We start from the raw sequence: 27,042 nt of genomic DNA on the forward strand, positions 1-27,042 counted from the left end.
CAAATACCTACACATCCATTCATATATTTGCAATTCACTCACACACAATCTTTATGCAATGTTTCTCGCACACATGCATACAAAGATACAACTTACAACTTCACCTATGCTTAACAGTAATACACATCAGCTTCCCACCCTCTATTTTCCTTGCTCTTTTCTGTTAGAAATCCTTTATTCCACTTACTTCCTGTCCACCATTACACACTCATACACTCATAATAATGTCACTTCTGGTCATTACTTTTTTTTTTGTACTTTTTTTCTTCCTGAGCCACTCTCTCTATGTTTATTACAATGAAAGTTAAGGTACATGCATAGCTGAGTGGTTGAGAAGTTCCCTTCCCAACCATGTACCGTTAGATCTGGCCTTACTACATGACATCTTGGGAAGTGTTTCTTCTGTTATAGATTGAAGCTGACCTAAGCCTTGTCAGTGGATTTTATAGATGGAGACTGAAAGAAAACTGCTGTGTGCATGTGCATGCTTGCATTTGAGCATGTGTGTGTGTGTGTGTGTTTGTTTGTCTGTTTACATTTGCAGTCGCTTGTTGGCAGTTTCTCACCTGACAACAAACTACCCAGTTACTTTGTGCCCTCAAAGTTAAGTGGCATAAAGGGTTAGCATCAAGAAGCATCCAGTTGTAAAACAGTACTTCAAATAGCATATTTATCCTATGCAAGCATGGGAAAAGGGACATAAAATGAATGAGTGAACAACTGAATTAATTATTACAAATGATCAGTTATGATTCTTTTTGAAAGAGGTATCAGCATTGTCTGAATTTATGCACCTTAATAGCATCTCAACATATAACAACTTCAATAAAAGCATTTTTTTATAATTTTCACAACACTAGCTGGCTGATCTCTTTGTAGTATCTATTAAAGCTAGGTTAACTAAACCATTGATAGTTTATAAAGTACAGGAACAATACAAGTGGTAAGATGTGAATTAGCAACTCTTCAGATAGAAAATGATTTCCTAAAGTGATTTCCAACCAATAGCTACTCTCAACTTAGGAATATTATGAATAAAAGAAAGATTAAGTTAATAATATATGTGAACTATTGGCTTATGGTTCATAAGGTGGCGAGCTGGCAGAAACGTTAGCACGCCGGGCGAAATGCATAGCCGTATTTCGTCTGCCGTTACGTTCTGAGTTCAAATTCCACTGAGGTCGACTTTGCCTTTCGTCCTTTTGGGGTCGATAAATTAAGTACCAGTTACGCACTGGAGTCGATATAATCGACTTAATCTGTTTGTCCTTGTTTGTCCTCTCTGTGTTTAGCCCCTTGAGGGTAGTAAAGAAATAGGTTTATAGGTCATAAGTTCTATATACTGCAGATATTTTGTAAGGCCTCTGGATAAAAGACATTTCATTCAATTTCACTCAATTCACTTGTCTAGAGAGATATTTCTCACCAATATAATAATACCATGAAACAGGGGCTAAGCAATGGCTTTCTTGTGACTCTAGAAGCTGTAACAAACATGTATCATTGCCAATAACACATTCATCTTTCTTTTCTTTCAAACTTATTATTAATTATATCCCTTTTCTTTGTTTCTTTTCATTTTCCAGATTTCTCAAAGATCAGCCTGAACGACTGGAGTCAGCTTTGCGACGTTGCAAGAAGCTAACAGGCACACTGTTCACTCTGAAAAGGTACACCTACATTCACGTAGACCCCTTATCTGTCCATATAGTGTTCCCTAGTACATAAGTGCAATAGATTTTGCAGATGTTACCTACCCCCAGCATTAAATACCTTGCAAACTACTCAACTCAGTTTATGCACTTCTATCTGCAAAACATTCCTTATGCAACACAAAAGTAAAATATATATTTCCATTGCTGTTGTTGGTACTAGTACTACTAATTTTACCTCTACCAACAATGTAGTTAATTGTAGTTATTTTTGTTGTTGTGGCAGTCCTTGAAGATTTACTCTCTTGTTTTTGTTCAATATTTTGCTGTCTGATTCAGATCTCAGCAGAGTCAATATTGCTCTTTAAACATGTAGAATTAATAAAATAAGTATCATTGATATATATTCTGGAGTTGCTTCAATCGACTTTACTTAACAAAAAGAGTATGGTGCTTAGTGAAAAGAAATTATAATTGTTAATAGTGGGTTTTTCTTTTGTATAGATTACAGTTGTTGCTATTGTAAAAATTTCTTTTGTTCTTGTAGTGGTAGTGCTAGTGATGATTGTAATGAAAGTAACTGTAGTGGCTATATTATCATTATTATTATTATTATTATTATTATTATTATTATTATTATTATTATTGTTATTGTTGTTATTATTATTATTATTATTATTATTATTATTATTATTATTATTATTATTCAGAAAATATAGGTAATGGCTGTAGTAAGGGTAAAAGAAAGCAATTGTTTACCTTTTGATATAGGAATAATACAAATGAAATAAAAAAAAAGAAAAATATAAAAACATTTGAGGTAAGATTAAGTTCTCTGGTTGAAGATTTGTTTGAAAGAACTATTGTCCCTTAATAAATTACCTAGTTTATGTTGTTGAAATTTGTCCAAGTATATTTACATTACTTCTGCACATATGTAGATTGGTATTACTTAGTATCATGCCTTTGCTTGAAGATATGTACTATATATAATTTTCGGAGTTTCTAAAGAATACTTCTTTTATTTTGATATCTTCTGTGATATGTTCTCTACTACAACTGCTAGTGAGTGGATTACTTCTGTTGTGTTGTATGTAATAGTCCATGGCACACTGAACAATATTGTCTATAGTAGTCTTTACATTTCACTAAATTTCACCAACATTGCCGATAACTTGTAAATTATTTGAAATAAATTTCTTGCAAAGCTGATGAAACTACATTGTATTACTGATAAAATCATACAACTATTGTTTTTCAATAGTTTATAAATTACTTGCACTCTGTTAGATACAGTGGTTATAGAGCTTCTAGTATTGCTTTACAACAGCATACAGAATTAGTAAGCCATTTATTTTATCATATAAAAAACTTTTCAATGCCAACACAATATTATATAATTGTGTAGTGTTGTCTTCATTAGCTCCTTGAATGCCAATGTTATTGTTCTCAGTAATTAATAGAAAATCAATATTGTTATTAAATTACATTTTAGAAAACAAATGTTGTTAAACCACTGTACTATTACACTGTTATACTAATATAGTCCAACACTTGACAGAACACCTATCTTGTGTTGTAGTCAATATTACAGTTGAAGCTAAGGTGGCAAGCTTGCTGAATCTTTAGCAGGCTGGCAGCATTTCATCCACCTTTATGTTCTGAGTTCAAATTCCAAGAATGGTTGTCTTTGCCTTTCATTCTTTCAGAGTTGATAAAATAAGTACAAGTTGAGCACTGGGGTTTATATAATTGACTTTCCCCTCCCGCCAAACTAACTGGCCTTGTGCCAAAATTTGAAATCAGTACCCAAGTTGAAACTGTATTGTTTAAGATACTAATGCTATTATTAGTAACACCTCCAGAAATGGAGCAGTCAAAAACATGTAGTTAAGTAGTTATGATGTTACATATATAAGCTCTTATCACATCTTCACTTCATGTATAACAAACGTTTGCTTGATCCAAAAGTAAAATGGCTTTCAAAGTTGAGTATATTGAGTATTTAGCACTATCTTTATCATGCTTAGTTTGAAGCATTAAATTAGATAAGTTCTATATAAAAAAAATACCTAATAACAAATTTGATTTGGTTAACTATATCTAACATTTCAAAACTAGTCTTAGTCCATCGAGTGATAGTCGCAGAATTACAAATCTGTCATTAAATGTCAACATCTAGTGAAGAAATAGATCTTTAGCATATCTTTTTGATGATGAGTATTCAGTTGTTCCATCAACCTTCTCATTGAATATGCATGTAAGGGGCTGAATATTCTACAGAGACATGTACTCTTTACATAATCCTTGGGTAGAATCAGTGTGACACAACATATCACAAGTTCAGACCTTCTATCTAACTAATTTCATTCACAAGGCTTGGCTCATCCTGAGACTATGGTAAAAGCAGACTTGTTAACCATGCAGGCATACCATATCACTAATATCCTGGAAAATAATTTGCAAATAGCAACTCCTGTTTCTACTTTTGTTTTAATATTTAGTGTCAGCATGCTTGTAGAAGAGAGTTGTTTCCACAAAGGTTGTCTAATGCAAATTTACAGCATGGAACAAACTACATCTGAAAACATGCATTTTGGAAAATGAAAGAAATTGTCCATTTGCTGCTGTTTAGGATGATTTTTATCTTTCTCAGATATGTACAACTTAGGATTTTAAAAAATTATTATAAGTTATTATATACGTTTAAGTTATATACATTATATACATTATATACATTATAAGTTAGTTCACACACATATAACACTCACCTTCCTTATCTTATCTGATTATGTTTAGTCTTTACTGAATTAGCAGGGCTTAATATTAGTCTCTCTCTTACATATCTCAAGGCTTCAGATTTATCAAGGGAAGAAAATGAGATTGTATAATGTTTTCGTTTTTGTCAACAATTTTATTAATAAAACAGTTATGAAGTCACTAAAACTGATACATTTGCTTGCTGTGAACTTAGTTCAACTCTATAGTGGTCAAAATTCACTATATTCTTCAGCTACTTCTTATCATACTTACTTGTACTTGTGGTGACATTCACCCTGGGCGGGTTGAGTTGGCTTCTTCTACCACCCTCGAGGCATCTCGAACCATGGCAGCCCACACACGACGGTCCTGTGCCAGTTCACGAGCCACTCATGGTTTCATCGGTGCAGGCCGACCACCTGCAGACCCATGAGCACGGAGAGGTCCTCCTTGATCGTCGTAGCCCAGGTCTTCAGCTGCCCGCCCGCATGTTTCTGCCAGTTGGGAAGTGGACTTCTTATGAGTATATAGATTTCAGTTTTTTGTTTAAACAGTTTTAAATTAATATTTGCCTATTGAATACACAGACAGTATTCATATCATACATATACCAACATTAACAATGGACATTACTATACTGTGTGTATGAATATATGTGTGTATGTGTGTGTGTGTGTGCAAGCGCACATGCACATGTACGTGTGCACAAACATATAAGTATGAACAAGGAGGGAGTACTCACTACTAAAAATAGAGTTACATATTTGATCTATTGAAAGCTGAAAATTTCACAAATTATTACTCCAAGTTACTTATTTTAAATTTGAATTAATTTAAACAAAATAAAACATTTGGAAGATATTTAAAGACAATCATTCACAAAAAGAAATCAAGGCAAATATTGAATATTGATTGAATGGAGCTTGCCCACTGTTTACAATTTTTTGTGTAATTTCTCTATTGTATATTCTTCCTGCTTCTCTGGTGTTCTATTAGAAATTCGGTATTTTTTTTTGCTCTTCTTTTGTATCTCCTTCTTTCTCCTTAATTTCTTCCTTTCACTTTTCCCCTTTCCTTTTTCTTCCATTTTTTACTCTTACATTTCTGATCTACTTCTCTTCCTCTCATCTCTTAGCCTACTTCCCCCATTTAATTTTTTTCCTCCTCTGAGTCATGTGACGAACTCCTCTATACAAGATCCACCCAATCAATATATAATATTCACTTTGATTTTTGTATAATCTGTTACAGTTGCTTTCAAATATTTTCTAAATATTCTATTTCATTAGATGATTTTCATTTGATGATTAGAAGCAAGAAACTCAGAGTAAAGATTATTGGAGTTTTCAGCTTTCAGTAAAATCGCACATATGCACATATGTATATATGTATGAGGTTGCAGGTATGGTCGAGCAGTTAAGAAGTTTGCTTGGTAATCATTTGGCCTCTTGTTGTATTTCACTGCATAATGTCTTGTTTAAGTGTCATTTACTATAGGTGCATGCTGATACAGCTTGAAAATTGAATTAAAGGTGCATAGATTTGTGGAATACTCACTTAATTACACATTATTTCAATGTGGATACTGAAATTGATTAAACAAGTGGTGTATGTGTGTGTGCATGTGTGTATGAATGTGTGTGTGTGTGTGTGTGTGCGTGTGTGTGTCTGTGTGTATACATGCATACATACATACATACATATATATCACATATCATGTTGAGCAAGACATAAAGTACTTGTATTTTGTACCATGCAATATTTATAATGAAGCAAATTCTAAAATATAAAGGCAAATATTTCTAATATAGAGTTCTTGTGATTAATGACTGCTACAGGAATTTCAACATGCATCAACTTGGAGACATTCATCTAATTTTTTACTTGATGCTCATCCTATAATTCCTTTTATACATTCTCTGTAGGAAAAACTAAGTAAAACTTTTATGTATGAATTTGGTTACCCTCAAAATAATTTGACAGCATTTCAAAATAATCAACCAACTAACACCACCCTTAAAATTTTTGTGGGAAAGAGGACAACTATTTCAGATTTCCATGCTTTAAACATTAGAGTTAGGTCTGCAAAAAAGGTCTTTTGAAATTTCAGGAGGTTTTTTATCACTGCTCCTCCATTTTAGAGTGCACAACCATTTTCAATTTTGACCATTTCTCAATAATTTTTTCTGAATTTACATATTTTAAACATTGAGGTAATAATTCTGGAAAAGAATACTTTCAAAATGTCAATTTTTCATTTTTCTTGCTGTAGCTTTTTCATTTTTGAATTTTTTTTCTGAATTCTGTTTTTAACATAGGAAATTAGATTTTATGAAAAAATTTCAAAATTACTATCTCGTTGTTTATGTTTTTTACTGTGTGCATCTCACTTACATATAAGAAAATCAAATTTGATGTAACAGTACTCATCATCATCATCATTTAACATTCATGCTCCATGCTGGCATGAGTTGGATGGTTTGACTGGATCCAATGTGTTCAAGGATTACATAGTGCTCGGATGTCTGTTTTGGCATGGTTTCTATGGCTGGATGCCCTTCCTAACACCAAGCACTTTGCAACATGGACTGGATGCTTTTTTTTATTTCAAAACTCTGGGGTGATTATTCTGAAGCTCTGCCAAATTATTTTGAGAGTAACCAAATTCACACATTATTGAGGTCACCATGCAGATTACACCACTACAAACCCCAGCAGGTGGAGAGCTTCATGCTAGGGGACAAGGGGATTAAACAAGGGTGGAGTAGTAATGCAGGTTCTTGAAGAGGATTTGCATGGCTACTCACATCTAATAGGAGAAGGGTATGGAAACAGAAAATGAACAGTAGGATTAGCAAGAGATAGATAATGGCAATGAAGTGCCTAGGTAGTTGCACAAGGTACAAGGTGAGCTAAAGAATAAATTTGCAAAAATGTGTGGGAAGGGAAATACGTAAGGTTCAAAGATAGATGAGCAAAGAGCCATGAGTCATAGGAGAAGAGAGTGGTGGTGGAGAGCAGCAGGAGCAGTAAAGATGATACAGTTGCCAGTGTGGAGGACAAGAGAGAAGAATGATATAGTTGGATAGTCTACAGGAGCTGAGGGAAAACGAAGCAGGCCTAATACATGGGAGGAAGGGGTTGAGTCCCTGTAACATGGGTGGTGAGTACAATACATTGCACTTCCAGAAGTACAATGTATTGTCAGTTTTGCTGATGAGGGAAAGTCTTTTTTGAGAACATCATGTCACCAGACATCTTGGTTCCTTGTCATCTCTTCCATCAGGATCAAGATCCTGAGGTCAGCCTTAACCACTTCATCCCATGTCATGGGTCTTTCTCTTCCACTAGTTCTGACCACATTTAGCAATTGGTACTTCTTTATTATTTTGAAGGAAAGAAATAAATGTGAGATGGACAGATGGAAGTGTTGTGAGACTGGAAAAAGCAAAAAGTTCAAGAGAACAAACAGTATAGGATTCATCATAAACGAAGAATATGCTTCGAAAATCATTTCCTACCAATTGTCTTCTTCACAGATTGAAGTGCTAGATGTTCATCTCTCAGAAAATGCCACCCTAAAGATCATCCTGACCTATGCTCCCAAAAATACTAGCAAAGACGATTGAAATGGAAGAGCTATACTTAGAGCTTGAGGAAGTGCCAGCTCACAAATCCATTTAATAAATACATACATACATACATACATACATACATACATATACATACATACATACATACATACATACATACATACATACATACATACATACATACATACATACATACATACATACATATATGTATATATGCAGAAATAATTGATTCTCAAACTCAGAATAATGCTAACAGGATAGCATGAACAGGATAAAACATCCATGTTATTGCAGAAAAATTTGCCAGTGGCAAGGTTAAGTAGGAAAATAGGTTTTCTGTGTGGAAGGTCCATAGGTACAATAAACACTAAAAATGTACAGAAAATAGACTCCATCAAATGCCATTGGGGTAAACTAGAGGTAGTTGATAGCTTCCATTATCTAGGTGACCAAGGCAGTGGTGGAGGTGGAGATGGATGCAAGAATAAGAATAGGCTGGGAAAGTTCAGAGAGCTCTTACCTCTGTTGGCAAGAAAGAGGCCTCCCTCTGAGTGAAAAGCAGATTGTATGATGCCTATATATGAACAGCTGTGCTACACAACAGTGATACAGGGGCTGTGACCACCAAGGACATGTGTAGTCTTGAAAGCGATGAAGCTAGCATGCTTCATTAAATGTGCAATGTCAGTGTACATGTATGACAGTGCAAGCATATTGAGAGAAAAGTTAGACATAAGAGGCATCAGGTGCAGTGTGCAAGAGAGGTGACTGTGCTGATATGGTCATGTGATGCATATGGACGAGGACAGCTGTGTAAAGAAGTACTGATCTCTAACTGTGGGAAGAAACTGTGGAAGAGGTAGACCCAGGAAGACATGGGACAAGGTGGTGAAGCATGATCTTCGAATGCTGGGCCTCACAGATGCAATGACTAGTGACCAAGATCTTTGACAATATGCCATATTTGAGAAGACCTGTCAAGCTAAGTGAAACCATTGTCATGACCAATGCCAGTGTCACGTTACTGGCACGGAAAATGCACCTTTCAAACACTGGGCCTCACGGAGGCAGTGTACTTGATGCTGGTGTCATGTAAAAAGCACCTATCATGTGTTGGGCCCCACAGAGGCAATGTGGCTGATGCCAGTGTCACATAACTAGCACATAAAAAGTACCTTTCGAGGTTAGTGGCACATAAAAAGCACCTGGCGAGTGTTGGGCCTCACAGAGGCAATGTGGTCAATACCAGTGTTGCGTATCTGGCATGTAAAAAGCACATTTTGACCATTGAGCTTCATGGAGACATTGATAAATGGCCAAGATCCTAGACAATATGCTGTGCTTGAGAAGAAGACCCATAAAGCCAAGTGAAGTTGTAGTCATGACAGATACTGGTGTCAAACAATTGGCACTCGTGCGGGTGGCACATAGAAGCATCTACTACACTTTTGGAGTGGTTGGCACTAGAAAGAGCATCCAACCATAGAAACCAGGCCATATCAGACTGGAGTCTGGTGCAGCCCCTCAGCTTACCAGCCCTGGTCAAACCATCCAGCCCATGCCAGTATGGACAATGGACATTAAAAGATGATGATGATGATGATGATACACACACACACACACACACACACACTCACACACAAGAGATTGATAAATAACAAGTGAATTGGAAATTATGCAATGAATTTTATTAGCTTACAGATATATTGCACTCATAACTGAGTGTGTTTATGCACCACCTTTTAATTTCCTCGAAGCTTCTAAAATGAAGTACAATTTTATTTGGAAAAGCCTTTACATATATAGAAAAGATCACTGTTAAAAAATTTAAAAGTACATGTGGGGATGAGCTGGAAGAAGAGGGTCGTAACGTGAATGGTCATGGGTTGACCAGAAGAGGAAGCGCAAGAGGGGTAGTGGGGATAGAGGGGCAAGCATCAGCCTCTTTTGCCCCGTCGGAGGTGTTGTCGACAGATGTTAGTGTACTCGCTCCCAGGTTTGGTCATATAGCAGCTGCTTATACTGGGCGACGGGAGTAGAGCAGGACCATCAGAGAGATTACTGCTAGACAGGCATCGACAAGAAGAAGGTAGGTGAACCTCTTCTTATTTTCCCATGCACGACAAGCTATTTCGGCAGTCAAATACAGATGTTGTTGTCCCCTACTACATAAAGGCAGCGAAGATAAGGATCGGAAATGATGTCATCAGACCTTTCTATGGCAAAGGGGACGTAGTAGTCTGAATTTGAAAGGTCGAAGTTGTGGCCAGGCTGCATGGCACCGACGATGTAGCAAGCCTCATGGTGCTGTATTTGGAGGGGAGTGCGCTGGCACCGTACCTCGAAATGGATGAAGATCAACTGAGTGTGGCAAAGATCAAGCAGCACTTGAGAGAGGCTTACACAGAGGGAGAGTACACTGCTTTTGCTAAGCTGGGAATGGTCAGATGGACAGAAGAACAGGTTAATGAATATGCTGCAGAGGTACAGAGGCTGGCTATGCTGTCTGGTTTTACCAGAGGGTGGCTGGAGAAGGCAGCGCGACTGGCTTTTGTGAATGGCTTTCCCAACGATGTGTCGGTGCAGCTACAACAATTGCCTGGTGGCAAAAAAATGGTGATGAATGAGCTCATCATTCAAGCCTGTGTGTTAACACAAAACACCAGGCAGAAGGCAGTAGTGGTGGCAGTTGCGGAAGCCCGCAACACTGCACGTTGACTGGTGAAAGACAAAGAAACCTGCCGTGGAACGACAGCAGCCATTCACAGGCTGGTGTTTTAAGTGCCAGGGACCACACATGGCAAGGGACTGTGCAGAGCCCAGACCCGTTTGCTACTGGTGCAAACAGACTGAGCATGTCGCCCAAAATTGTGGTTTGGGAAAAGACTGCAGGGAAGTTGCTGCCTCTCAAACTTCCCTCACGAATAGGTAAAAGTGCTTGTGCAGCCACTGCCAAGAGTTGAGGTCATGGTCAAGGGAAAGATATTCAAGGCCCTCATGGATACGAGCTGCACAACGTCTCTCATGACTCCGAGGGTGATAAAGAAATGGAAGGGGATGGGTAGTAAAATTGAATGCAAGGGTAGCAGTGACATGGAGATAGTTGTGCAAGACACAACACTAAGGCTGCGGACAATCATGATCGACCACATGGTAGATGGGATTGATGTGGTAATGGGAATGGATGCGATCAACCGCCTTGGAGGTGTCAGTGTTGGAGGAGACATGGTTTTGTTTGGTGGCATGGGGGTGCCATGCGCTGTGAGTCAGGAATGTGAGAGGGAGCAAAGCACCGTGAGGGGCTGCACTGCTTACACCATTGAAGACAAGGATTTTGGGGTGGCATTCGATGGTCAGCAGTGAACAATAAAGCGGTGCTGGAAAGAGGAGCCCCAGATACTGAAGAACAGGTTGAGCTGCTACCAGCATACCCTGAAAGGACATGCCAGGAGTGAGTTTGAAGAAGAGGTAGAAAGGTGGATTAAGGAAGGTGTCCTTATTCCATGAAAGGAGGAAGTGGTGAGCAGAGTGCTACTGCTAATGGCAGTGAAGCAGCCAACAAAGGGCAAAGTCGGACCAGTGCTGGACTTTGAGGAAATGAATGGCCAGGTATCATGCCACCCAGATGGTGAGACAACTGAGTTCTGTGGTGAGATGCTGCACGTATGGAGACAGTCAACTAAGGCAGTGATGATTGTCAACTTGAAGTCAGCATATTTGCAGCTCCGTGTGAGTGACAAACTGTGGCAGTATCAGCTGATGTGATACAAGGGCGACATAGTATCTGACTAGGCTGGGTTTCAGGCTGAATTTTGTGCCAAAGATCATGGCAACAGTGCTCAAATCTATCCTAGGAAAGGTGGATAGGATAAGAAGGGTCACCAATTCTTATATAGATGACATCTTAGTGGACAAGACTGTAGTGCCTACCACAAAGGTTGTGAGACATCTGAATAAATTTGGGCTGATTGCAAAGCCACCAGAGCCAATGGGTGGAAGGATAAAAGCCACTCTCAGAAATATGTATGGATTTAGATCATTTTGTGTGTACATATATACATATATATATATATATATTATATATATATATATATATATGTACAAAGCATGTGATGAACACCTGTATAAAAAAAAGCTATATGTGTTTATGTATGTATGTATGTATGTTTGTGTGTGTGTGTGTGTGTGTGTATATATATATGTATGTACAAAGCATGTGATGAACACTTGTATAAAAAAAAGCTATATGTGTTTATGTATGTATGTTTGTGTGTGTATATATGTATATATAACATCATCATCATCATCGTTTAACATCTGCTTTCCATGCTAGCATGGGTTGGACAATTTGACTAAGGACTAGTGAACCAGATGGCTGCACCAGGCTCTAGCCTGATCTGGCAGAGTTTCTACAGCTCGATATCCTTCACATATGTGAAGTATGCTGCAGTGAACTCCAGCTGCTTACTCAGATTTGAGGGATATTGAGATGCTATTCCTATAAAATCTAGCTACCATGTAGAGTTCTTTCTAGTTGCCTCATACATGCATAAAGCAATGGATATACATACTCAAATGTTCTCCACTGACTTTGCTTCCTCATAACTTCCAGAAAATGGATATTTTGCATTGAAACTTTTTACAAATATGCTTAGGATGATGACTATTTCAATTAAGTCTGAATTCACATGAGTTGGCTTTCTTTCCTCATAACTTTTGGAAAAGTGGATATTTTTAAATGAAGATTTCAGCAAAAATCCTTCAGAGTGTGCAGATTATGATTAGATTTAATCTGGAAATGAAATTTGGTGGGATAGCACACTTACATACTGACACTCATCACATTTTTTTCAAAAAATTTATAATCACAACAAACTTCAATATAATCTGAATCTACACCATCAGAAACATATTTGTAGAAAATTTCATTAAAAAATATCCATGACTCAGAGTTAGGGAAGAAATTCGTTGGGACATATATATGTGATGGTATGCTTCAGCTAGCAATGGCTGGTAACTGTATATCATTGTGCATGCATTAGAGGAAATCCATAATAAACATGTATTATATATATATATAGAGAGAGAGAGATATATATATATATATATATATACACTTATAGATACACACATACACATATACTTTTATTAAAGCTGCAAAATTATCACGAAACCTGTTGCTCAGGGTTTCATGTTCCTATTTGATGGTCAGTTTTCATCACACCTATCCAATGAACTAAAACATGAAGCTCTGAATAACAGTTTTTTTAAATAATTTTGCAGGTTTAGTAAAAGCATATTACTCTACCTTTGGTATTCGGGTACTATTTTTTTCCACCTTGTTTTGCACTTATGTGCTCACCTGTGTGTGTGTGTGTGAATATATATATATATATATATATTAGTCACAATAAGGATATTCAAAGCTCTTGTAGGGATTTTTATCCAAGATACACTGGTTTAATATATCAAATTTTGAAGAGAATTAATATATTACATAGAATATCATAAGATATCAGACACTTTTATTCAGTTAGAAAGCAAAGAGATCTAATGGATACAAATAAATTTATTAATTAATCAACACATTAACCAATAATTATTTCATTTTTCAAATAAGATTAAAATTACAAAACATATATTAAAATTTACTTTTGTATTTTAAATACCTAATAAGGAAAATCATCAAGGTTTTCAGAGAACAATAAGGATTACATTAGAGTAGTTTTGGAATATATAGAATATATAAACATCTTTATTGTGCACATAGCCCTCTGAAAACCTTCATAATTTTCCTTATAAGGTATTTAAAATGCAAAAGTATATTTTTATATATGTTCTGTAATTTTAATCTTATTTGAGAAATGAAACAATCATTGGTAAATATGTTGATTAATTAATAAATCAATTGTATCCATTAGATCTCTTTGTTTTCTAACTATATATATATATATATATATACATACATACATAAAATATAAATTAGAGATAAACCCACTATTATGCAATTCAAACAACGATAGACATAAACCAAAACATAAATAACAAATAAAATATATTTTTATAAAACATATAACTAGACCACAAAAAGTAGAAAAATAAATAATCAATATATAATAAGTAAAAAAAATTATGTATGTTTCATGGCTATAATTAAATTCAAATTACAATTAAATTCAAATTTAATTGAAATGAATTCAATTTAAAATTATAGTCAATCTTCAGGTTAACAATAATAGTTAAATAAATAATAAAATAGAGTTAAACAATATTTATCAAAAAAATAAATAAATAAAATAATTTTTCTTATAGAAGAAACTCCATTAACTAAATTTGAGACTTAAAACATTAGGATCAGTTTCCTACAATACAATTATTATGTTAAATATTTAAGGAAAAAAATTGAGTAAATAGATAGAAAAATATATTTATCTGTGAAGATATAATTTAGCTTAAAAAAACATTAATAAACTATAGAATATCTTTAACCTAGTTATACTCTAATATTTAATTACCAAACTATTTAACAAAACAATCACTATTAATATTTTTACATTTTAGTTTGCATATAATAATTATAAAATAATAGATACATAAAAATAAGTATCTAAATTATAATCAACAAATATAGTAATTAAAAATCTATATTTTTTTCTATCAATAAACATATAAACATATAACCAATAAATAAATTAGTCCATTATTACTTACATAGATATTATAGACTAGCAGTATAGCCCAGCTTTGTTCAGGATTAAGTTAGGATTATTAAGCTAATCAAGCTCTTTATTTCAAAGCAAACTAAGTAACATCAACGTCAAATTTGAGTGAAATCCGTTGAAATTGGTAAACTTTCGGTTGAAATTTTGCAGACAATTTGATTGGGAAATCCCATAAGGAATCAGTTTATCGATTTTTTCCACTCATCGACTGTTTTTCTTTTTTTCGTTTTTGGAGAACTTAAAGTATCCAAAGATCCCATGAGTCCTAAGTAATGCTGACATCAAGTTTGAACAAAATACATCAAAATTGGTAGATGTTATGGTTGAACAGAGTCAGATCTCTCCTTTCGAAAAGATGGACAGTTTCAAAACATTGTTTACAAAATGCAAATTTGTAAACACCCAGACGTAAGTTTTGTAAGTGGAATAGAGAGACCTACCTTCTCCCACAGAGATGTGAGTCAGATCTCTCCTTTCGAAAACATGAAGTTTCGAAACATTGTTTACAAAATAATAGCTGATCGTTTGCAAAGGAGCATGTCTACAGTCAACACATAAGTCTTTTGCTCTGGTAACCGCTGCTCTCTCCCATGTTCACGCACGACCAGCTATATATCACTATGAGTAGAGCAACGGATTCAGCTAATTTGGAAATTAGTTGTGGAGAAACGGAGAATATCATTTATATTGTGTATATATATATATATATATATATACGGGCAACACACACATTGAATACGTGTTTTGTACGCATACATGCTCGTGTGTGTGTGTGACTGAAGTCATTCACACATGCATACATACATACATAACAACACCTGTCTGTCTGTTTTTGCCTGTCAATCACTCAGTAAAAAGACAAAATTTTAAAAATCTGTTATCTCTCTCCTTCTCCCTCCTTCTCTTTACACCATCGCTAGAAGGGGACTTAACTCATGTTTGTAAACAATGGCTGATTTCTCCACCATGGAAATTGTTAAGTTATGGTTGAAAATATATTTTTACTGCTATTCGCTGGTGCCTCGGGGGAAAATAATTTGACGAAAATACAGCTAGGATTGTGACGAATGTCCTCCTAAAATTGGAGCGACATGTGTGCTAATTTGTGGACGTGCATAAATTATGTTCATGTACACACACACACACACATCTTGCCTTTTATATATATACAGATATCTGTAGAAAATATTTATGAAATACAATTTAAGAATTGAAAAATTCCAAATTAAAAATGTATAAACTATCTTTATAAAATACTTATTACTATTATTAAAAACATTTTTATGATCTAGATCACAAAGTGACTAACTAATATCTTTAAATTTATGTTCAGATATAATAATTATAAACTAATAATAATTAAATATATGTACATATCTAAATTATCATTAACAAATTAAAATTATAAATTCATATTTAACAATCAATACTTATACAGAGTACAATAATATTTCTTAAATAAAAAAGTTTACTTATCTCTCAAAAAGCATGTCATTAACTAAAAAATTTCAAAACGGAAAACATCTTATTAAGCGTTTACAAATACTTGTGGAATTATGTTGCTTACAGAAATAGAACAAATAGATGGAAATATACAATTTATCAATGAAAACTACGAATATATTTTAGCTTTAACAGATAAAGAGAATAAAGTCACTAATAAAGAATAGAATCACTATACACTATAATATCTTTCACTAGAAAACTAAAATTTAGAATTAACAACGATAAATTATACTCAAATCTCCATAAATTAAAATAATTTCTATAACTACTATTTACTGTATATTCTCTAATAATCTTATACAAATTTATTTATTTCATATATATAAATATGGTTACGTTGGAGCCAAACCTTTATTTAGGCAAAACAAATTTTAGACACTTCTATATAAACTCAGTACTAATTCAATCAGTATCTATATTAAAACCACTAATTAATAAACTTAATAATCAATATACAGTAAATAATATATAATAAGTAAACAATATATATATTATATATTATTTACTTACATAGTTTTTTTTACTTATATATTGATAATTCATTTTTATACTTTTTGTGATCTAGTTATTTATATTTTGGTTTATGTCTATCATTGTTTGAATTGCATAATAGTGGTTTTATCTCTGATTTATATTTTATATATTTATATTGTGAAATTTGATTTAATACTAAATTGAATTTTTCCCTGTAATTTTGGAGTTATACTCCCTATTATTATTATTATTATATATACACATATATACAATGGGTTTCTTTCAGTTTCCATCTACCAAATCCACAAAGCCTTGTGAGTGTATTTGGTAGATGGAAACTGAAGGAAGCCTGTTGTATATGTGTGTGTATATATATATATATATATATATATATATATATAATATTAGGGGAAAATTCAGTTTAGTATTAAATCACATTTCACAATATAAATATATAATATACTAGCAGAGATACCTGGCATTGCCCGTGTTACATGCAATTGAAGAATTAGACTTTTCTGTTATATTTTTTGTAATGAACAGGAATACCTATGTTTCGAATTTCATCAAAATTGCAGATGAGGGTTATTTCCCTCTTTACACATCCTAAAAAAATTGTAATCATGCCACATGTATCCCATACTACTGATTTTTATGTGCATATTCCAAAATTCCAGTTATAAATTCCTGTTAAAAGGATTTTGCTCCTAAAAAATGAAGGTCATGGAGTTCTAAAATATGAGAGTTAAGGCCCCTGTTGGGGGTGGGCATCTTAATGTCAACCAGAGAAGTTGAATTGTTGAGAATCTTTTTAACTTGGGTCTTATATCTATTGTTTGAATTTCTTTGAAATAGAAAATATATGTTCACTGGGTTTGTAAAAGAGAGCAAAGCTACAGGAAACCAAAAGACGAATGATCACAATAAGCAGTCAGTTACCCTACCCTAGTCGTTACCACTCCCAATGTAGGATTCCTTACCATACAGGTGACAGGCACAGCCGTAAGATGCATTATATGTAAAATTTGAATGAAATTGGTTGTGTAGTTCTCAAGTTTTAGGGATTCACACAGACAGACATTCTCAGTTTTATATATATAGATAAATTAGAGAAAAACCACTATTATGCAATTTAAACAATGATAGACATAAACCAAATCATAAATAAAAAATAAAATATATTTTTAAAAACATATAACTAGATCACAAAAAGTATAAAAAGACTAATCAATATATAATAAGTAATATATAATAAGTAAATAATATATATATTATATATTGATTATTCATTTTTATACTTTTTGTGATCTAGTTATATGTTTTGAAAAATATATTTTATTTTTTATTTATGATTTGGTTTATGTCTATCATTGTTTGAATTGCATAATAGTGGTTTTTCTCTAATTTATATATATATATATATATATATATATATATATACATATACATATACATATAAATATACATATATGTATATATATGTGTATATGTATGTATATATTTATGTTTGCGTGTCTTTGCGTCTGTGTTTGTACCCCCATCACCACTTGACAACAGGTGTTGGTGTGTTTACGTCCTCGTAACTTAACAGTTTGGCAAAACAGACCGATGGAATAAGTACTAGGCTTAAAGAATTAGCCCTGTGGTCAATTTGTTTGACTAAAACCCTTTGAGGCAGTGCTGCAGTCAAAGGACTGAAAGAAATAAAAGAACACACACACACACACCACACACACACACACACACACACATATACACACACACACACAATGCAAGGGTGCCAATGCTTTCCTTACTAAATACATACTTCTGTATTTTGTTTGCTTATTTTGCATTTTTCGTAGATTCTAATTCTCTGGTATTTAAAACATAAATATTTTAAGGTAATTTTTCAAAAAAGAAATGCAGTAGAAAGTTACATGAAGACATCGTGATCTATCATAGTCACTTGTGTACTGTGAAACAGAAAAGTTGATGATATTGAACATGAAGATTAAGATTTAGATAAGTTCAAATATGTTTGGGATATATTTTACTTGTATAAAGGCCTTATCTACTTCTGATTTTGTCTTGAAGAACCTTTTTTGCTTAAGGCAATAAATATTGAAAAACACCAACAGTTATTTCAAGGTGCCCTGCAATAGAAGTGATTAACCCTTTCATTACCATATTTATTTTGAGATGCTCTGTGTTTTATTCAATTTATTTTAAATATAACAAAGAATTTAGTAAAAGAACTTAGTTATCATTAAGCTAGTATTGGGAACATAAATTGTGACTAAGGTTTGGTGGAAGATTTTAATTTAAAACTTATGAAAACAAGACATTTGTACTACAGAGCCAGAGGCAGTTTTGGCTGGGTTGGTATCAAAAGGGTTAATGCCCTATTTCTAGATTCTTGGTTATCATCAACATTGTGTACCACAAGAGAGACGACCCCAAAATGTCCCAAACAAATTTTAACTGATCTAAATGTTTGTTTACTAGCAACACTGCTTTCACATGCCCACTACAATATTTGTTTAGCTGGTGCCAGTGTCTCATGGGATTTACCAGATGTTTTCTGGTTTCATGTTGATACACTATAAGGAAATCAATGTTTCCAAAACCATTTCAGTGTTGTCTCTCTTATCATTAGTGCACAGTGCTGATGAAAATCAAGAAGCTAGAAATGTGGCATTTACCACTTCTCCTAGAGGATAACTTGAAATGACTGTTGGTGTTTTTCAACACCTATTGCCTAAAATGAGAAAAGTTTTCCACAGGAAAACTTGCTGTGAATACTGATCAAATATGTTACATACATATATGAACTAATCTAATATTTGTTCACACGCACCACTGCTTTCACATGCCCACTTCAATACAAAGAGGAAAAGTTTTTTGTAAAAATAAACTTTCTAAAAATCGTAATCTCTTATGTTTAAAACCTAAAGATCATGATTTTTTTTTTACTTAAAAGATAAATATATAACTTATGTGAAGATGGCTGCTTATTCCAAAACTCTGCCAAACAATTGACAAGGAGATGACTCCTCCCAACAGCAATATGGCTCAGCTTCCAGTATCAATACTTCAATTACTTCTTGATGTATTCAGGTTCTGTGTTATTCAAACTGTGTAACTATGAATGTACTTAAATCTAAGGTCCTCAAGAAGCTTTCAAAAGTGTAAATGTGAATTATTCAAATGAGGAAATTGCTTTTATGGATCACATGGAAAAATCAAAAAGGAATAATAGTGTTGGATGCTGGAATTGGTAAATAAGTGCTCTGTATGTGAACTTTGTATAATATTTCAAAAAGATTAGTGACATCTAGTGATTCATTTATTCATTTTTACATCTATTTTTCCATACTAGCACAGTTTAGACTAATATATTATTGAGATATTGTTTTGTGGTTAGATGTCCTTCCTGTCATTAACTTCTTTTTTTCAAGTAAGTGATATCTTATTGTACACATCAATGCAGATGCAAGGCCAGGAGATGATCATTGACAAGGAAAAGGTCAGCAACCTGACTGTCCATAGCTAAGGGATTTTCACTATAATGCAAATGTCAACAACACACAAATACTTGTGTGTGTAGGTGTGTGTATATGTGGTTGTGTGTGTATTGTCATCATCTTTTAACATCTATTTTCCATGCTGGCATGGGTTGGATAGTTTAACAGTCATCTGTTTTGGCATGTTTTCTACAGTTGGGTGCCCTTCCTAATGCCAACCACTTTACAGAGTGTACAGGGTGTTTTTTATGTTGCACCAGCACATAAAAAGAATTGTGTTTTAGTATGATGACAAAGGTTCCAGTTGATCCAATCAATGGAACAACCTGCTTGTGAAATTAATGTGCAAGTGGATGAACACTCCACAGACATGTGTACTCTTAGTGTAGTTCTCAAAGAGATTCAGCATAACACAGAGTGTGACAAGGCTGGCCCTTTGAAATACAGGTACAATAGAAACAGAAAAAAAGAGTTAGAGAAATTTGTGGAGAAAGAGTACAGCAGGGTTTTCCATCACCCTGTACTGGAGATTCATGGAGCTTTAGGTGTTTTCGCTCTCAATAAACACTCACAACACCCGGTCTGGGAATTGAAACTGTGATCCTATGACCGCAAGTCCACTGCCCTAACCACTGAGCCATTGTGCCTCCACACACACACATGTCAAGATCACCAGCCCTCTTCCACACGCACATACAAACTCTCTTATACACACGCACGCACACCTTCATTTTGGGATCACCACTACTTTATTATCCCCACTTCTCCTTAGCTCTCCTGTGTGCTCCTTCTGTCTGGCATTCACCATGATATATCGCTAACCACTGCACATTCTTTATTTTCTCTCCTTGTTTTTTTCTGTGGAAGAGCATAGGCTCGAAATGTTGAAGAATTTTTCACTTCCCAAGCATTATACTAATACATCTGTTTGTTGTCGACACCACCTGTCTTCGTCTTTTGTTTTTTTGTGAATTCTCCCTATATGTGTATATATATATATATATATTTATATATATGTGTGTGTGTATTATATATATATATATATAATATATATATATATATATATATAATATATATATATATACACACACATATATATATTGTGAATTCTCCCTATATATATATATATATGTATATATATATATATATTTATGTATATATATGTATGTATGTATGTGTGTATATATATATATATGTATATATACATGTATATATATATATATATAATATATATATATATATACACACATATATATATATGTGTATATATATGTATATATGCCTGTGTATGTACAATATACATATACACACGCATATGCATATGAGCTTCTTTCAGTTTCTGTCTACCATATCCACTCACAGCCTTTGGTCAGCCCAAGGTTATACTATAGTAGAAGACATTTGCCAAAGATGCTATGGTTGAGAAACAAACTATTTAACCATGCAGTTATGCCTCCACTTGTTCTCTTTTACAAAGCTTAACTGCTGCTTCTGTTCTGTATAACCATACAAATAAAAGTCAGAGCTAATGTACTTAATGGAGTAAGCCAAAACATTTCAATTAATTAAAAGTACACTTCATAATGAGGAGAGAAAAAAATAACCATTAACTTTATAATTATTTCTGCTAAAAAAAACTAAATAGGGAAAACAATCTAAAATTTTCATTAATTAAAACCCCTAAATTTGAAATGCAATGAATCTGATTTCTGTCAGGATAGGCATGACTCCAAACATGTTTCAGTCCAGTGGTTCCCAAACTTTTTAGAGTCGCGACCCACTATTTATCACACCAGTTTATGACGACCCACTTAACTCTACTGAACTATCTCGATAGACAGCAGTTAATCAAAGCTAATGCGTAATTTTATAACTTTTTGCGACACATCTGTGGGTCGCGACTCATAGTTTGGGAACCATTGTTTCAGTCTATTAGACTTTCTCAACAAAGTATAGTTTTTGTCTTTTCTTACTGACAGAGATATAAACAGTTGAAGTGAATAAATATTGATAGGCATAACAACTTAGAAAAATGACAAAAAAATTATTTATAGGTGCCACTGGGACAGGTGCATTTATGCAACACTGGCATGAGTACATTTTACGTGATACTGGCACCTGCAAAGGACACACCTGTGTATATGGATCACAGTGATTTTACTTAGCTTGATGTGTCTTCTCAAGTACAAGTAATCACCACAACTCCCAGTCCCTTGTCATTTACCCAGTGAGTTCCAGCACCTGAAGATCTTTCCTCACCATTTCATCCCATATCTTCCTGGGTCTACCCCTTCCACAAGTTCCCTTCTCAATTAGAGCTCAGCATTTCTTTATGCAGCTATCCTCATCCTTATGCATCACATGACCCAACCAGCACAGTCTTCTCTCTTGCACACAACATCTGATGCCTCTTATACCCAGTTTTCCTCTTAGATCATTTACACACTGTCATGCATACACACTGACATTACCCATCCAGCAGAGCATGCTAGCTTCATTTCTTTCAAGCCTTTGCAGGTCCTCTGAAGTCAAAGCCCATGTTCACTACCAGCTAGCATAGCTGTACATACACAGGCATCATACAATCTGCCTTTCACTCTGAGGGAGAGGCCTTTAGTTACCAACAATGATAGAAGCTCTCTGAACTTTGCCCAACCCATTCTTATTCTAGCAACTATGCTTTCAGAACTTCCTCTTCCACTGCTATCTTGATTGCCTAATTAACAGAAGCTATCTACTACTTTTAAGGATCCCTCTGAGCATTTGAGGGAGTCTATTGTCTGCACATTTTTTATGCTTATTGTACCCACACATTTGCCCCACACAAAGACTATTTTCTCTGTTAACTTTCTTGTGATACTGCTACACCTTTTATGTGTCCAAAGCTTGCACTGGGTACAAGGTATGGAGTTTCTACAAACACCCTTCTTACATACTGAGCCAGGCCATCTCCCTGGATGGACTTGCAATTCGTCTGTTTTCCTACTTGTGAGGACTTTGGTTTTTGCTAAGTTAACTCTAAGGCCTTTAGATTCCAGGCCCTACTTCCACACCTGAAATTCCTTCTCTAGGTCAGGTAGTGACTCAGCTATAAGAACAAGGTCGTCAGTGTAGGGGAACTCCCAGGGGTAACAGGTCTTAAATTCCTCTGATAAGACCTGGAGGCTTATGGTAAACAAGAGGAGCCTGAGATCTGATCCTTGGTGAACTTCTACCTGTGCACTGAATTCATTGCTTTACTCATAGCCAACCTTCACCTTACTGGCAGCATCCCTGTACATGGCTTGTACAGCTCTCACTAACTACTCATCTATCCCCAGCTTCCACACTGACTACCATATAAGGGAGTGGGGGACACTGTCAAAGGCTTTCTCCATGTCTACAAAAGCCAAGTAAAGGGGTTTGTTTATGGCTAAACACTTCTCTTGCAGTTGCCTAATCAGGAATATATAGCATCAGTCATACTTCTACCTGGCACAGATTCAAACGACATCTCATCTTCACTAACTCTCTTCCTAATTAATTGAACTATGACCCTTTCTGAAATTTTCATCACTGGTCCAGTAATTTGATGCCCCTGTAATTATTTCTATCTAAGGCATCACTTTTGCCTTTGTAGGAGCTATAATGCTGCTACCACCAATCATTAGGTATGATCATATCCCACTCTGCCAGATATTTAAAGCATCTCAGCAGTGATTCCTGATGGGCTGGAGGCTTTATCTGTTTTCATATCCTTGATTGCTTTATTTGCCAAGCAACTGTCAATTCAGATATCTGGTCCCTCAGATTCTTCTCGATTGCATTCTCTACATTTAGCAGCCTTTCATAATAGCATGTCCAAGCCTCATTCTTTGCAGAATCAGTAGATGCAAAAGAACCATCATCTACTAACTTATGTTGAAGGATGCATTCTTCACCTGGGAAAGTCTTGACATTTATAAGCAGCCATCTTTCCCATTTTCTGGTGAGAATGTAGTCAATCTAGTGGTGTGCCCACCAGATTGATAGGTGAGAAGGTGACTGGCAGGTTTCCTGAAGTTAGTATTGCAAATCATAAGGTCATTTGCATCAAGTGGCCTGGTTCATTATGGGAACCAAATCTATTACCACCATGCACACCATAGAAGCTGTTGCATAACATCTTCATTGAAGTAGCCAGCCACAAAGAGAATCTCAGTGTCATTTATCAACAAGGTAGTCTTCAAAAGGATATCAAAAAGTTGGTCTTTTTGTTCATTAGGTAGTTCGAATTGAAGGGTGTAGGCTGAGATAATAGTTAAACTAGTCTAAATGTTTATAAAATAATCACCAGAGAACTACTTGAATAGAATATATTTTACACTTGTATTCTGGAAATAGGTGTAGCTATGTTGTTCTGTACAGCACCTTTGATAAATGTCTTCTGCCATATCCTTGAGTCAACTAAACCCTTGTGAATGAAGTTTGTTCAACAAAAACTGTATAGAAGCTTGTTGTAGATTTAATTTGCCATACATTTTAACACCACCACCTGACACTTGAATACTTTTAGCAAACATCTAAGCCAGCTCTAACTTCCTTCCTTCTGTCATGAAGTTCATGAGAAACATCAAAGATATTGTCCTTTCTGCTCTCCCTAAGTTATTTAGGAAAGGAAAATGTTTCCAAGAAGACTGTTTACACTCCATTTAAAATTATACAGAGTGCAGAACTTTAAAACTGAATAAGGTTATAGATTATAACTAATAATTCTTTAAATATTACATCAAAGTGACAAAAAGAAATTTATTTCAAGAAAAGGATATTTACATTCATTCAAGTATTTGTTTTTCTGTTTAGAATTCCTGATATTGAGAAACACAAGAGATATGATAAATGACATTACCATCTGTTACTGGCAATAGCTTATTTAATACAACTTTCAGCTATCAGGCATCTATGCTATCTTTTGTTTTACAGCTGACCAGATGACCATTATAACAGTTTGTATTATTTTTTAATAGTTCACTGAATGAAGTTAAAATAGTATGTGCTTTTTGTTCTTTTTCAGTCCATCAAACAGGTAGGAATTTACCTTGATGTCTGATATTTGCTTATGCTCATCAATAGCAACATGTTGCTTGGTGTAGGACTTTATAAGGAGAGGCAACACAGTCATTTTCTTCACTCAGTGGTTCTAACCTCATTAGTAGACAAACCCTAAAGTTGGTTGAATAAATTCATTACTGACTAGTTTTTAATTTGTTATGCTCAATGTTTGTCATAGTTACATAATATTCATACTGACTTGCTTTTCATTGCTAGTATTAATTGCTTCACACACACATATGTAAGCTTGGTTTTTCGGCTAAGGAATTTGCAATTTTAAAAATGAATACAATATATACAATGAACAGACTATGTTGAATTTTTCAAGGTTTTCTTATAAACAGGCCATTTGTTTCAACTATTCAACATCATCAGAGATAACTAAAGATTACCATATATATGTATATATATATATATATATATATACACATACAAAACAAGAGAGAAGATGGCGATAAGATTAATAAAAGTTTATTAACATTGACAAGATCAGACCTACAATTGTTTCAATTTATCACTTGCAGCATAAAAATTAACCAAATATAATTTGATTTAACTAAATTAATTTAGTTAATTACAACAAGTGAGAATATCTTTAAGGAAGGATGCACAAAGGAATTCATTACATTTAAAACATAAAAACAGGAAGAATATAATGTACCATTGTAGTTAAAAATATGTATGAATTTATAAAAATAGAGTTATAAAAAAATATAGTTAGTCATAAATTAATATAAATAATGCAGACATACCCATGTGAAAATACGAATAAAGGTGATGTGTAAAAACAATAGACTGTTTATTAAATTCTCTACTCCCATAATATTATAAACAATCTATTGTTTTTACACACCACCTTTATTTGTATTTTCACATGGGTATGTCTGCATTATTTATATTAATTTATGACTAACTATATTTTTTTATAACTCTATCTTTTTTTATAACTCTATCTTTTTTTATAACTCTATCTATTTTTATAACTGTGTAACTGTGTGCGTATTTTTAACTACAATAATACACTGTATGCTTCCTGTTTTTATGTTTTCATTTTGTTTTAAATATAGTAAATTTCTTTGTGCATCCTTCCCTGATGATATTCTCATTTGTAGTAATTAACCAAAGTAATTTAGTTAAATTGAATTATATTTGGTTAATTTTTATGCTGCAAGTGATGAATTGAAACAATTGTAGGTGTGGTCTTGTCAACGCTAATAAACTTTTATTAATCTTATCTCCATCTTCTCTCTTGTTTTGTATAATATCAATAATGCTGTATTTGTATGTGCCTGCTTTGTTAGGCATTCAACCAGTCTAATCTTGGATATTTTTATCCTTCTGCAGGTTTATATCCTCATTTGTACTTTGATATATATATATATATATATATATATATATATAGAGAGAGAGAGAGAGAGAGAAGAGAGAGAGAGAGAGAGAGATAGAGATAGATAGATAGATATAGATAGATAGATAGATAGATAGATAGATAGATAGATAGATAGATAGATAGATAGATAGATAGATAGATAGATATAGATATACACATACATGCATACAATTACAAGTGAGTGGGCAAATAAAAGAAAGTGGCACTCAGCAATTTGGTAGGAATTACATATAGTTTTTGTTACTGTTTAACCAGCTCCATAAGGCCTCAAACTTCATAGGTGCATAGGATGGATCCATCTCATTAAATATCAGGAGAATATATATATACATTTAAAACTGTGACTAAATTAAGATGAAAAGTGCA

The 27,042-nt window shown here is 34.1% G+C and overlaps 1 protein-coding gene across 15 annotated transcripts in view; it reads left to right on the forward strand.

Moving 5' to 3' along the window:
* Positions 1-27,042, forward strand: part of LOC115216158 (sickle tail protein-like) — a 460,762-nt gene that overhangs the window by 354,665 nt on the left and 79,055 nt on the right. For 12 of the 15 annotated variants that reach the window (XM_036506378.1, XM_036506375.1, XM_036506377.1 and 9 more), the window contains 2 exons: positions 1,587-1,670; positions 25,249-25,260. In XM_036506378.1, coding sequence (XP_036362271.1) covers positions 1,587-1,670; positions 25,249-25,260 — 96 coding nt within the window. The remainder of the gene's footprint in view (positions 1-1,586; positions 1,671-25,248; positions 25,261-27,042) is intronic. The other 3 variants (XM_036506376.1, XM_036506386.1, XM_036506389.1) reach the window with 1 other exon arrangement.

Source organism: Octopus sinensis, linkage group LG10, assembly GCF_006345805.1.
Source record: "Octopus sinensis linkage group LG10, ASM634580v1, whole genome shotgun sequence".
Lineage (NCBI taxonomy): Eukaryota > Metazoa > Mollusca > Cephalopoda > Octopoda > Octopodidae > Octopus > Octopus sinensis.